General features: G+C 41.7%; 1 protein-coding gene across 1 annotated transcript in view; it reads left to right on the forward strand.

The window, feature by feature from the left end:
- The window catches only part of LOC138967105 (succinyl-CoA:3-ketoacid coenzyme A transferase 1, mitochondrial-like), a 31,732-nt gene extending 23,685 nt beyond the window's left edge, over positions 1-8,047 (forward strand). Inside the window, exons 12-16 of the mRNA XM_070339584.1 lie at positions 3,375-3,464; positions 5,291-5,371; positions 6,163-6,264; positions 6,627-6,664; positions 7,115-8,047. Coding sequence (XP_070195685.1) covers positions 3,375-3,464; positions 5,291-5,371; positions 6,163-6,264; positions 6,627-6,664; positions 7,115-7,223 — 420 coding nt within the window. The 3' untranslated portion in view covers positions 7,224-8,047. The remainder of the gene's footprint in view (positions 1-3,374; positions 3,465-5,290; positions 5,372-6,162; positions 6,265-6,626; positions 6,665-7,114) is intronic.
- The last annotated feature ends 7,035 nt before the right edge of the window (positions 8,048-15,082 follow it).

Below are 15,082 nucleotides of genomic sequence, written 5' to 3' on the forward strand. Positions count from 1 at the left end.
AATGGTGTTTATGTCATTGGTGTTACCAAAAGTAATTTGTTTCACTGTTGCCTACAATGAATGTACCTCTGAATAGTTAAAGTTATGATAATTTCACTTTATCAGAAGTCTCTTTTGGGTTTCAAATTCATAATGAATGTTCATGGTGACAAGTATCTTATTTCCAATTTATAATAAATTCAATTTTTTTATGATGATTGTCAGTGGTGTTACCGACTGTCAGTGGTGTTACCGCTATGTCAGTGGTGTTACCATGCTATTTTTTAATTTTTGTCCATAATTCCTTGGACATTTTAATCAGTACAATGCTTTGTGTTTATGCCTTTAAGTCCAAAGCATACACAAAAAAATAATCGTAAAAATTTTATCACTCCTTCATCTGCTCCGTGTGAAAGACAATGATAAAAAAACAGTAAATCAGAGCGAAAGGCACATTTATGCTCTGAAACCTGATATTTCAGTGCAGCGATACATGTTCAATCATGATCAATTGGGAGATCATCTTTAGGCTCTTCAATCCATATGCAAATCAGTATGATATCGCCTTATTTTGTTTGATAAAAAAAAAATTCAAAACATGGTAACACCACTGACATTTTTTCCTTGTTTATTTTCATTAATTATTTTTTTCTTCTCCACTGTTTTAGACAAAGAGTGCCCATTTTGTGTTTTGAATACTTTAATGTTTCCTTAATCATTCTAACTCACAAGAAAGTTGATTTGATTAAAGTCATTTTGAAAAATTCATCTGTCTGAAAATTCTTACTATTTTGAAAAGCGCCCATATACGGTATCATGCGAGAGAAAGAGAGAGGTAGAGAGTGGGGAGAGGGAAATCCAAGATTAAGGGTGGGTACGAAGTCAACGTAGTTGGCATCGCTGATAGCCGTGCCATTGCCAGACACGAAGTGACTCGAGCAGACTTTTCAATGGCACGACAAACCCCTTCCTACGGATTGCTTGCACCCATCGCGTCCTTCGCTGTTACGCCTTCGCACTTGCACCCATCGGAAAGCCATACAATGACAAATTCTGTCCACCGTATTTCTCTTTCTTCATTCCACTGTTGCACTTGCAGTTGCAAACACAACAGTTTGCCTCGTCGTCTCCGCACTTGACTTTGCACCAAGCCTCGTTGTCGATTTTTGACTCACATGCGAAGCAAAAGTGAGTCTATGTACTCACCCGAGTCGTCCGTCCGTCCGTCCGTCCGTCCGTCCGTCCGTCCGGCCGTCCGGAAAACTTTAACGTTGGATATTTCTTGGACACTATTCAGTCTATCAGTACCAAATTTGGCAAGATGGTGTATGATGACAAGGCCCCAAAAAACATACATAGCATCTTGACCTTGCTTCAAGGTCAAGGTCGCAGGGGCCATAAATGTTGTCTAAAAAACACCTATTTTTCACATTTTTCTCATTTTCTCTGAAGTTTTTGAGATTGAATACCTCACCTATATATGATATATAGGGCAAAGTAAGCCCCATCTTTTGATACCAGTTTGGTTTACCTTGCTTCAAGGTCAAGGTCACAGGAGCTCTTCAAAGTTGGATTGTGTACATATTTTGAAGTGACCTTGACCCTGAACTATGGAAGATAACTGTTTCAAACTTAAAAATTATGTGGGGCACATGTTATGCTTTCATCATGAGACACATTTGGTCACATATGATCAAGGTCAAGGTCACTTTGACCCTTATGAAATGTGACCAAAATAAGGTAGTGAACCACTAAAAGTGACCATATCTCATGGTAGAAAGAGCCAATAAGCACCATTGTACTTCCTATGTCTTGAATTAACAGCTTTGTGTTGCATGACCTTGGATGACCTTGGCCTTGGGTCAAGGTCACATGTATTTTGGTAGGAAAAATGTGTAAAGCAGTTCTTAGTGTATGATGTCATTGCTAGGTTTAGTTATTTGACCTTGACCCTGAAGGTCAAGGTCATGTCAAGGTCAAGCATGTGAGTCGTATGGGCTTTGCCCTTCTTGTTCCTTTTGCCCCTAGTTCCGGTAGATCTGACAATAAACTTCACAGCGCATGCGCCAAAATTTAAGTGAAAAAGGTCTATTCAAACGAACTGTTTTATTTAATGCTATTAAATGCTATTGCAAGTGTGTTCCATAAGGTTAGAACGGCTTTTTTCATGAGAAGATTTAAATCGTTTTGTAAACCATTTGAGACATACTGGGGCTTTAACAGACAGTAGGCCTATGGTTCCTGTGGACATGTGGTGGGCTTTTTCCAGGAGATATTTGCCCCCGTATCCACTCGATTCCTTCAATGTATGTGTTAGTGTGCGTGTGTGCGTGCGCGCTAGTGTGTGTGTGCGCGTGCGTGCGTGTTGCTGTTCCTTCGAACCTTTCTCATTGATTTTGACGTGTATGTGTCTGCGTGCGTGCATCCATGCCAGCGCGCGCGTGTGTCTGTGTGCGTGCTTGCTTGTGTATGTGTGTACGTGCGAGCCTGCGTGTGTGTTGCTTTTCCTACGAACCTTTCTCATTGTTTTTGACTCACATGCGAAGCAAAAGTGAGTCTATGTACTCACCCGAGTCGTCCGTCCGTCCGTCCGTCCCTCCGGACGTCCGGACGTCCGTCCGGAAAACTTTAACGTTGGATATTTCTTGGACACTATTCAGTCTATCAGTACCAAATTTGGCAAGATGGTGTATGATGACAAGGCCCCCCAAAACATACATAGCATCTTGACCTTGCTTCAAGGTCAAGGTCGCAGGGGCCATAAATGTTGCCTAAAAAACAGCTATTTTTCACATTTTCCCCATTTTCTCTGAAGTTTTTGAGATTCAATACCTCACCTATATATGATATATAGGGCAAAGTAAGCCCCATCTTTTGATACCAGTTTGGTTTACCTTGCTTCAAGGTCAAGGTCACAGGAGCTCTTCAAAGTTGGATTGTATACATATTTTAAAGTGACCTTGACCCTGAACTATGGAAGATAACTGTTTCAAACTTAAAAATTATGTGGGGCACATGTTATGCTTTCATCATGAGACACATTTGGTCACATATGATCAAGGTCAAGGTCACTTTGACCCTTATGAAATGTGACCAAAATAAGGTTGTGAACCACTAAAAGTGACCATATCTCATGGTAGAAAGAGCCAATAAGCACCATTGTACTTCCTATGTCTTGAATTAACAGCTTTGTGTTGCATGACCTTGGATGACCTTGACCTTGGGGTCAAGTCCGCATGTATTTTGGTAGGAAAAATGTGTAAAGCAGTTCTTAGTGTATGATGTCATTGCTAGGTTTAGTTATTTGACCTTGACCCTGAAGGTCAAGGTCATGTAAAGGTCAAGCATGTGAGTCGTATGGGCTTTGCCCTTCTTGTTGATGTATGGCATTTCAGGGCAAGCTGATGAAGGGAATAGGAGGCGCTATGGACCTGTTGGCATGCACTGAAACGAAGATCGTGGTCGGCATGCAACATATCGACAAGGTAAGGCTCTCAATTAGTCCTGAAAGAGTTGCGTCTTTCTGTCGACAGACAGACAAGCAAGCAAGCAAATAAATTCAATTCTCTGTCGCCTAGTGTTATTTTTGCATCACTGCACGAGTGCCAGGACAGTCCAAGGGATCGGCTGTCCGGCCGACCGACTGTAGACGGAAGATTTATCAGAGATAAAAAAAAAAAAAAATTAAAAAACCCCGCTGAAAGGTTTGTTGTATTCAGGCCACAGACCCATCTCCAAACCAAGGGGGACGGGGGACTGAACATTAATTATACATGTACGAAAACTAATTGCGACAAATAATTGCGAAACTTTTTTTTTTTTTTAATGCCCATTGCAACATCTGAATTTACCATTTACCTCTGAAAACAGTTTTAGGCAGGGATTTAATGGACCAGCAAATTAGATGGACCAGCAGCAAAAAAGATGGACCAGCAGCAAAAAAGATGGGTTTCAACAGCAAATTAGCTGCGATAAATATTTTTGGCAGCAAAAAAAATATTTAGCAGCAAATTGGATATTTTAGCAGCAAAAAAAATGGTTAACCAGCAGATTTGCTGTTTGAACAGCTGAGATGATATTTAAACTGCAAATTAGATACTTTACCAGCAAGAAAATACAACTGACAGCAGAATTGATGGTCACAGCAGCAGAATAGATGGTCACAGCAGCAGAATAGATGATCACAGCAGCAGATTACATGAATTCAACAAACGTGACTACATATGAACTGTAATCAGAGTTGTATCTGGGTCTTATTCACCTGAGCTTTGTTCGCCTTCTAGCAATTGTGGGTTGACATGTACTTTACCACCTAGCAAAACCAGCTCTCATACGTCAGTAGGTCTGGTGCACTTGCTGCTAGCGCTCTGCATGGGCGTTCTCTGCATCCGACTGTCTGGTGTACTTGCTGCTAGCGCTCTGCATGGGCATTCTCTGCATCCGACTGTCTGGTGTACTTGCTGCTAGCGCTCTGCATGGGCATTCTCTGCATCCGACTGTCTGGTGTACTTGCTGCTAGCGCTCTGCATGGGCATTCTCTGCATCCGACTGTCTGGTGTACTTGCTGCTAGCGCTCTGCATGGGCATTCTCTGCATCCGACTGTCTGGTGTACTTGCTGCTAGCGCTCTGCATGGGCATTCTCTGCATCCGACTGTCTGGTGTACTTGCTAGGGCGCTCTGCATGGGCATCCTCTCACATTCCTTTTTTTGGTGGTAGTGCAAGGTGGTGTGTGTGTTTGTGTGTGTGTGTGTGTGTGTGTGTGTTGATTTTTTCAAATAGAGTGAATGCGATTTCATTTTTTTTGTCCATTTTCTGTATGAACTTGTTCTTGAATTTTTATTGCGATTTTGCTGATTTGTGTCCGTTTTGCTGTTTTTTCATCCTTTTTGCTGTTCTCATTTTGCTGGATTTTTCTTTTTTTTTTAACTGTTAAAGAAATCTGCTTGGCTGTTCAATTCATCTATTCTGCTGTTGAATTCATCCAATTTGCTGCTTCACATTCGCTGCTCACTCCTTCCTATTTGCTGCTGAAACCATCTATTTTGCTGGTAAACAAATTTTATGCGACAGTTTTACCCCGTCTAATTGTGTGATATAATTATATGAAGTTTGCAAGGGATCTATCGTATGACCTTTAGACATCACATGAGTTTGATTGACTTTCGTCCCATTTGAAGGTCACAGACCGTTAACAGAACTAGAAAAGCGGATGATTTATTTCTCATTTAGATTACAACGAGGGTGACTCGCGTAAGCATTTACTGTCCTTATTTGTTACTGCCTAATTTCAAAATGTTTAAATTTTCCAGCATGGCAAACCGAAGATCGTGGACAAGTGTACCCTGCCGTTGACTGGGAAAGCTTGCATTGATATGCTCGTCACTGACAAGGTGCGGGGACGAGATTAAAAAAACCAGAGAGAGAGAGAGAGAGAGGAGGGGGAGGGGGGGCAGGGAGGAGTGGGGGGGGGGGGGGCAGGGAGGAGTGGAGGAGGACAGAGGGGGAGGGACGGTTATGCAGGCAGACAGACTGCCAGATTACACCACACACAAACAGGTTGCTTATTTGATATATAATTATAACAAACAGACTTATTATTGCATTTATAATCGTAGTTAGTGTTTCAAGTTCACCCAAAGCCCTTTCAAACACAACTCTGGCTGGCAAAACCTCAAGCAATGAGACCGACCATCTTGACTCACAGACGGTGAGGCAGACTTTGAAAATACACACGAACAGGGTTAAACAAAAGAGACGATACTTGATAAACCTGGACTCAGATCGGAAAGTCTCTCAGCGACGCATTTAAAGTTAAACTGACCCAATGTTTTGACAGGTAGTTTGTCAAATGACCCGCTTAATTTTGGTCGTGCCTGTCAGCTGCAGACCTCGACGAAGCACCGTCTAAGAGATATTCATCTGCAGACTGATAACAAAGAAATATCAGCAACAATACCGTGATCCCGACCGTAACTTTCTTAGCTTAAAAAAGACTATTGAGCATTTGAAGACAAACGAATTAATTTTGAAATTGACCCATTCTTGGATTCTCAACGAATCGGTCAAATATGACTTAGATCCTGTGCTGAATTTGACGTAGCCTACTCTAGCTGTGGACAATTTTTGTTTTAGTGCATCTTTTGTGTAAAACGGTGTTTGTTGTGTCTTTTCTCCTGAACAGGCAGTGTTTAAGTTTGAAAAAGGTAAAGAAATGACCCTGATCGAACTCGCGCCTGGAGAAACCGTGGACACTCTGAAAAAGACGACCGGCTGTGAATTTAAGGTCAGAACTGGCTCTGTGTAATAGTGCGTGTGTGTGTGTGTGCGGGGGGGCATTTAATTAGGAATAAAGGTTATTAGGCGAAGCCTATTCTTTCAAGTTATCGCAGAGTGAAAGACGGAGAAAGAGAGAGAGAGGGGGGGATGCAAAGGTTAGGAGAGAGCGAGTAATGGCGAGGGCGTGAGGGAGGGAAGGAAAGGGGGAGGGGGAAGAAGAGAGAGAGGGAAGAAGACTGTGTGTGTGTGTGTGTGTGTGTGTGTGTGTGTGTGTGTGTGTGTGTGTGTGTGTGTGTGTTCTTGTGTGCTCGTATGATTTTTTGTGTTTCAAAAAAAGAAGCGGTATAAAACAAGCATGAATTTGTGCAGGTGGCCCAAGATGTGAAACCAATGAAGCAAGTTCTCATGTGAGTGACATTTTATATCCCATCCCAAAACTATTCCGAGAAAAATAATGAAATTGATTGCTTTGTACAACCAGCCAAATGTTCATTTCTGTAAAATGGCTTCAAAAGCTCACTGAATTTATTTTAAGTAAGGATTAACGATCAAACAAACAAACAAACAAACAAACAAACAAACAAACAAACAAACAAACAAACAAGCAAACAAATAAATAAACGACACTGAAGACATTATAAGACGTCTGATATCATCTTGTTGGAAGTCAAGGTTATTCCGACCATGTGGTGATGTGCATAACACTGAGAAAGTTTCAAGAAACACAGACCTGTTGATATCAAGAGCCATAAAGACCTGTAGATATTAAGATCCATCACTCCCACCCCATCACCCCCAATGGAAATAACATGGAGAAATGAAAGCCTGTCTTGAGACTTGTGTGCACTGTGTTTCAGGCCCGGGGAGAGCGAGAATGACCTCTTCCAAGAGCCGCCCCCTGGAGCCATACCCAAGGAATGGTTGCCCATGTGGCAGGGAACCGGCAACCCCACCCAGCGCTTGTAATCAAGACACCAGCCCTAGACATCGGCAACATCTCGCCGCCTTCAACCACAACAACAACAACAGCATCAACAACAGCAACAACAACAACAGCAACAACAGCACCGATGACAACAACAACCGTCCTCGCCTTGCCTATTTGAAGATTCCAGCTGTATTCTTTTGAAACACCTTGAAGATCAACACCAGCAGAATCGTCAGCAGCAGCAGCAGCAACAACAAGAACAACGCAACAACAACACAACAACAACAACAAAAACTCGGACAGCACATGTGACAATACCAACTGTAGAGATGTGCAGCACCTACAACCACAACACAAACAACCAACCCAGCAACCCGGTCCGATACATTTGCAGATGACAGCCTTAGATCTGGCAAACATTGTTTTGTCCCCATACTAACAACAACAGCAATCAACCAAACAGCAACATCAATCAACCAAACAGCAACAGCAATCAACCAAGCAGCCAACCAACCAACAGCCAGCTCTATTAGCGACATTTTCTTCACTTCCGCAACCAACAGAAAACAACCAGAAAGAACACAAGACCAGAAACCTCATCGACTTCAACAACAACAACAACAACAAAAGCATCATCATCAACAACAACAATCCCACGGACACCATCACCTAAATCGGCAACAACAACAATAAAGCGCCATCACCATCACCCACACCACAAACACAGGCAACAACACAGCTACAGCAACGGCAACGACACCGCCACCGCCGCTACCACCATCACCAACATCAAACAACTGACGCATCAGATTAAACAGTTGATCGAAAGGAAGGTGATCATTAAAAGAAACATCAAATATTAGCAGTGTCTAGTGTTGTTCCTACTTTCTGTAAGTTTGGTTTGAGTTGAGCATGCAAGCAGATATAAATGTTATTTCTATGTCTTAATTCGTGCATTTCTCATCGTCAGTAACTCTAAATTCATATGAACATAAAACTTCATTTCACTTTTAAATAAAGCACCATAAACTATATGTACAAAGAAAAAACAACAACAAATAACATGAAAAGCCTATTCTTTCGTTATTTCCACACTGCCTCGGAATCATTGTACATCATGAGACACACACACACGCACACACACGCACACCGAAAAGGAAAATAGGAAACAAAGTAAAACGAACAAAGAAACAAAATAACTGTCTTCTTTATTTTTTTCTACCATTCTTTCTCGATGTCAGTATTTCATGTTTTCTGTACTCGTACGATTCTTGGTCTGGCCGTACTGTCTCGCTCTCTGTCTCTCTCTTTCTCAAAACCACCCCCCCCCCCCCCCCCCACCCCAAACAACAAATTAAAAAAATAATAAAATAAGAAAGGCAACTCGACGGGCGTAGTGGTAAGACATCGGCCTCCGAATCGGAAGGTCGTGAGTAAGAGTTCAAATCCCTGCCGCGGCCGCCTGGTGGGTTCAGGATGGAGATGTTTCCGATCTCCCAGGTCAACTTATGTGCAGACCTGCTAGTGCCTTATTCCCCTTCGTGTGTACACGCAAGCACAAGACCAAGTGCGCACGGAAAAGATCATGTTATTCATGTCAGAGTTCGATGGGTTATAGAAACACAAAAATACCAAGCATGCTTCCCCCGAAATCGGCGTATGCTGCCTGAATGGCGGGGTAAAAACGGTCATACACGTAAAATTCCACTCGTGCTAAAACCATTGGTGAACGTGGGAGTTTCAACCCATGAACGAAGAAGAAGAATCTCTCGAAGAATAAAGGCAAAAAACCTCAGGGTTGAAGCAGACAAATACTAAAAAAAAATCACCCAACACTCATGTACCTTATTCTAATTCTGAGTGTTCATTTGTTTTACAATCAATTGTTATTTCAAAAGAAATTGCCACCTACGGAAGACACCATCACATTCACAAAGTTTTTGGTGGACTCCAGCAGAAGACGGCGAAGCTTTCAAAACTGTTCCTGTTTACAGAGATGAAAACATTAAAAAAAAAAAACCTATGTTTCTTTTTAAAATAATTTCTTCAGCCATTAAGACAGGAATGTGTGGTTCACGTCATTTCTGAAATCAGCCCGCCTACTAGTACATAACTGACCAGGACACGGGTGCAAGTAACATTAATGATTAATCTCATTGTTTTTACGCCTTCTGAATCTGTCATGATGAGAATTAAATCCGGTAGAGAATGGTGTCGACCATCCGATGGTACGAACTGACACAGGCGACATACCTTTACCGTTACAAGTGGCAAAGCATAAGAAAAGTCCTCCCCACCCCCGCTGTATCCCAACCTACCCGTTTCGCGAACGGTTAGGTGAAGAATTCGAGACGAATTGATGTAAGGCGAAACTATGAGACTGCATTGTTGGAGAGGAGGAGCCCTGGGTATTTGTGTTGAAAAGGTGGATGGGAGAGGGGGGGAGGGAGAGGGGGAGGGGGGTGTACAGTATCACGCTATACATGCCTATATTCATATGCGGATATGGCTGGCTTGTTATGTATCATCCACGTCTACTCATGAAAAAGATTCCTTTTTTTTTATATATATTTCTTTTAAAGTATTGTAGGGCTTAGCCTACTGTTGATTTGTCTGCCACTCTCTCTCTCTCTCTCTCTCTCTCTCTCTCTCTCTCTCTCTCTCTCTCTCTCTCTCTCTCTCTCTCTCTCTCTCTCTCTTATTTGATCCGTCCTACCACCATTAGGTCCACATAATCAATCTACAGAGCCGCCCCCTGTCGTTGCAGCAGGAAAAAGAAAAACCCAGAACTATTCTTCAGGCTGAACGGAAATGACTCGACCGTTTGTCGCGACTTTTTGAGGTATGCGACATTTAGGTTATAAGCTGTCTTTTGTCGCAAGGAACTGAACCAAGAAATAATGATAAGGCGGCAGACGACAAGACTGCATGTCTATCCTTTGATGGTTACCCCTATCATCTGTTTTTGTGGGCTATTTTCAATCGTGTTTTCCTCCTGCGACTGTCGTTTCTTTGAATTCTTTGTCCAAACCCAGACGCCCTTTCCGACTGCCCACCGCCGTCGTTTGATGTTATTGTATTTGTTGACTTGTTACATTTTTCTCTTTCAGTTTATTGTGTGTGTGTGTATGTGTGCGCTGCTTGGTCGTATGGAATTCGCACCCCAAACCCAGACTCCCTTGGTTGTCAACAAATGAAGACTGAGTGAACTGAACGCCGAGGCCGGTGATCGGCCGCCGTTGACGTACGCATGGGGACTCCGGGTGCGTGCGTGCGCGCGTGTGTTTGTGTGTGCGTGCGTGCGCGCGTGTGTATGTGTGTGTGTGTGTGTGTGTGTGTGTGCTGTTTTTACATTTAGTCAAGTTTTGACTAAATGTTTTAACGTAGAGGGGGGAATCGAGACGAGGGTCGTGGTGTATGTGCGTGTGTGTGTGTGTGTGTGTGTCTGTCTGTGTGTGTGTGTGTGTGTAGAGCGATTCAGACTAAACTACTGGACCGATCTTTATGAAATTTGACATGAGAGTTCCTGGGTATGATATCCTCAGACGTTTTTTTTTCATTTTTTTGATAAATGTCTTTGATGACGTCATATCCGGCTTTTCGTGAAAGTTAAGGCGGCACTGTCACGCTCTCATTTTTCAACCAAATTGGTTGAAATTTTGGTCAAGTAATCTCCGACGAAGCCCGGACTTCGGTATTGCATTTCAGCGTGGTGGCTTAAAAATTAATTAATGACTTTGGTCATTAACAATCTGAAAATTGTAAAAAAAATATTTTTTTCATAAAACGATCCAAATTTACGTTTATCTTATTCTCCATCATTTTCTGATTCCAAAAACATATACATATGTTATATTTGGATTAAAAACAAGCTCTGAAAATTAAAAATATAAAAATTATGATCAAAATTAAATTTTCGAAATCAATTTAAAAACACTTTCATCTTATTCCTTGTCGGTTCCTGATTCCAAAAACATATAGATATGATATGTTTGGATTAAAAACACGCTCAGAAAGTTAAAACGAAGAGAGGTACAGAAAAGCGTGCTATCCTTCTCAGCGCAACTACTACCCCGCTCTTCTTGTCAATTTCACTGCCTTTGCCATGAGCGGTGGACTGACTATGCTACGAGTATACGCCTATACGGTCTTGCTGCGTTCAGTTTCATTCTGTGAGTTCGACAGCTACTTGACTAAATGTTGTATTTTCGCCTTACGCGACATGTTTTTATGTGTGTTTGTGAAATAAAGAGAGGAGGACGACACACGCTCTCTCTTTCTCTCTCTCTCTCTCTCTCTCTCTCTCTCTCTCTCTCTCTCTCTCTCTCTCTCTCTCTCTCTCTCTCTCTCTCTCTCTCTCTCTCTCTTTTTACATTTAGTCAAGTTTTGACTAAATGTTTTAACGTAGAGGGGGGAATCGAGACGAGGGTCGTGGTGTATGTGCGTGTGTGTGTGTGTGTGTCTGTCTGTGTGTGTGTGTGTGTGTAGAGCGATTCAGACTAAACTACTGGACCGATCTTTATGAAATTTGACATGAGAGTTCCTGGGTATGATATCCTCAGACGTTTTTTTTCATTTTTTTGATAAATGTCTTTGATGACGTCATATCCGGCTTTTCGTGAAAGTTAAGGCGGCACTGTCACGCTCTCATTTTTCAACCAAATTGGTTGAAATTTTGGTCAAGTAATCTCCGACGAAGCCCGGACTTCGGTATTGCATTTCAGCGTGGTGGCTTAAAAATTAATTAATGACTTTGGTCATTAACAATCTGAAAATTGTAAAAAAAATATTTTTTTCATAAAACGATCCAAATTTACGTTTATCTTATTCTCCATCATTTTCTGATTCCAAAAACATATACATATGTTATATTTGGATTAAAAACAAGCTCTGAAAATTAAAAATATAAAAATTATGATCAAAATTAAATTTTCGAAATCAATTTAAAAACACTTTCATCTTATTCCTTGTCGGTTCCTGATTCCAAAAACATATAGATATGATATGTTTGGATTAAAAACACGCTCAGAAAGTTAAAACGAAGAGAGGTACAGAAAAGCGTGCTATCCTTCTCAGCGCAACTACTACCCCGCTCTTCTTGTCAATTTCACTGCCTTTGCCATGAGCGGTGGACTGACTATGCTACGAGTATACGCCTATACGGTCTTGCTGCGTTCAGTTTCATTCTGTGAGTTCGACAGCTACTTGACTAAATGTTGTATTTTCGCCTTACGCGACATGTTTTTATGTGTGTTTGTGAAATAAAGAGAGGAGGACGACACACGCTCTCTCTTTCTCTCTTTCTCTCTCTCTCTCTCTCTCTCTCTCTCTCTCTCTCTCTCTCTCTCTCTCTCTCTCTCTCTCTCTCTCTCTCTCTCTCTCTCTCTTTTTACATTTAGTCAAGTTTTGACTAAATGTTTTAACGTAGAGGGGGGAATCGAGACGAGGGTCGTGGTGTATGTGCGTGTGTGTGTGTGTGTGTGTGTGTGTGTGTGTGTAGAGCGATTCAGACTAAACTACTGGACCGATCTTTATGAAATTTGACATGAGAGTTCCTGGGTATGAAATCCCCGAACGTTTTTTTCATTTTTTTGATAAATGTCTTTGATGACGTCATATCCGGCTTTTCGTGAAAGTTGAGGCGGCACTGTCACGCCCTCATTTTTCAACCAAATTGGTTGAAATTTTGGTCGGGTAATGTTCGACGAAGCCCGGACTTCGGTATTGCATTTCAGCGTGGTGGCTTAAAAATTAATTAATGACTTTGGTCATTAAAAATCTGAAAATTGTAAAAAAAATATGTTTTTTATAAAACGATCCAAATTTACGTTTATCTTATTCTCCATCATTTGCTGATTCCAAAAACATATACATATGTTATATTCCGATTCCTTCTTTCATATAATTAGTTCATATCATTTATCGTTGTGAATCATAGTACTATACACTCTGCAGAAAAAAGGATCCGCTAAAATTGGGATCGTGTTGTGGTGACACACCAGTCGCGGTGAGTAACACTAAAGGAGAAACAAGTAATAAAGAGGAGTAACTCAACTGTCACAGTCGTCGTCTGCCGGAAAGAGTGGTCGCATATTTATGTTTTGTGTGTGTGTGTGTGTGTGCGCACAGCTGCAAACGGTACGAACTAATGTTTGCACCAGGGAATATTGTACCGGACTGCCTGTAATAAAACCCGTACTAAAGGATTGTTAGTTTTGAATTGAATGTAAGGCATGTAAACATAGCCTACAAAAGAGATAACATGAAGATGCAAAGAAGGCGACAGAGAGAGAACCGTCATTCAACGCGCCCTCTTCTTGGTTTATTCGTCTTGTCATTCGTGGTTTCATTATTTTCGTCCCCTAGTCAGTGCCAGGGCGCGCGCACAAACCCATTTTTCAACAAACAAACAAATCGTCCGCGTCTGCCCCCAGCCCAGGGCCTCTCACTCCACGACCCCCGTCACAAATGAGCACCCCCCGCCCCCCCCCCCCCCCCCCCAAAAAAAAAAAACCAACCTGACAGTAAACAAACAAAGCAAAACAAAACAAACAAACAAACATCGGAGATATTTTAAAAGAAGAGTTCACAGCACATCCAAGTAGGTACCTCAGTATAAACTGCCAACCCCTGGATGCACACACTCCCATAGGGGACAAAGTACGGTATTACTATTAGTTTTTATATAAACCCAACGTAGCCTTGGCTGAACCCAAAACGCTTGGAATGCAAACTATTAAAATATATGAATGCAACGTTCACGCATCCATTACACTCACACTGTGGGTGGCCATTTCAGTAGTGTGTGTGACGTCCTAACAATTGTGAGAGGTCAGCGCGCGCTATGAATAATCATCGAGTCACTTCACGGAGGAGCAGGTGGCGAAAATGGGAATTCCTGAAGAATTTGGGGGGTGGTTGAGTGGTATAGGTTTGTTGTGTAATTAATTAAGCTATATTTTTTTGTCATTCCATGAGTTTACACAAGTTTTCCTGAGTTTTATTTCAAATCATAATTAGGTTTGGAGTGTGTGCGTGTGTGTGTGTGTGTGTTTTCTGTCTTATTACTCGCAGGTCTCGCTCTAGCTGACCGAGCCTATTCTTTCTGTCTGTCTGTCTGTCTGTCTGCCGACATGTCTCTCCCCCCCCCCCCCCCCCCTCTCTCTCTCCCTTTGTTTTTTTCATTTTTATTTTTATATTTGTGGTTCATTTCTTCTTCTTTTCTTGATTGTGGTCTTTTATTCTAACTTTCTCCGCATTTTCTTTTATTCCTTAGATAAATGGTAAAGGTTGCATTTAGCTTTTTTTTCTATTATTTATTTCCATTTGTATGCTTCTTTGGTGAATATTAGGCCTATATGTTTAGTATTTGTTTAAGGACAGGTCGGTAGACAAGGCAATGTGCCTTAAACCTTTATCCTTGTAAAATAAAGCTCGTTTGTACCTATTTCCGTAAATGTCGCTTTGTTTTTAGATTGTTGTGTGTATCTTGTTCTGCGTATCATAATATATCGTTAACGAACATAAGTCGAGTACACAATCGCATGTCTCGCCGAACCTCCCGTCTCACATTGTCAGAGGACAGAAAAATGAATAAACCAAAGTGACCATACTTCTGGACATAATACATGTAACACACACACACACGCACGCACGCACGCAGACACAGACACACACACACACTTACGTACACCCCTCTCTCCACACACACACACACACACACACACACACATATCTTTCTAATTGCGCGATACAGGAAATAACTTAGCAGAGCGAATGTTTTGGGGAATGCACATACCCATGAATGAGTGGAGATCATGATGATTCGATTCGGCCACATCCTTTGAGTTCAAGGAAGGGGGGCACTGCAGCGTAAACTGTTACTAAACTGAGATTC

This window comes from Littorina saxatilis, linkage group LG5, assembly GCF_037325665.1.
Source record: "Littorina saxatilis isolate snail1 linkage group LG5, US_GU_Lsax_2.0, whole genome shotgun sequence".
NCBI lineage: Eukaryota > Metazoa > Mollusca > Gastropoda > Littorinimorpha > Littorinidae > Littorina > Littorina saxatilis.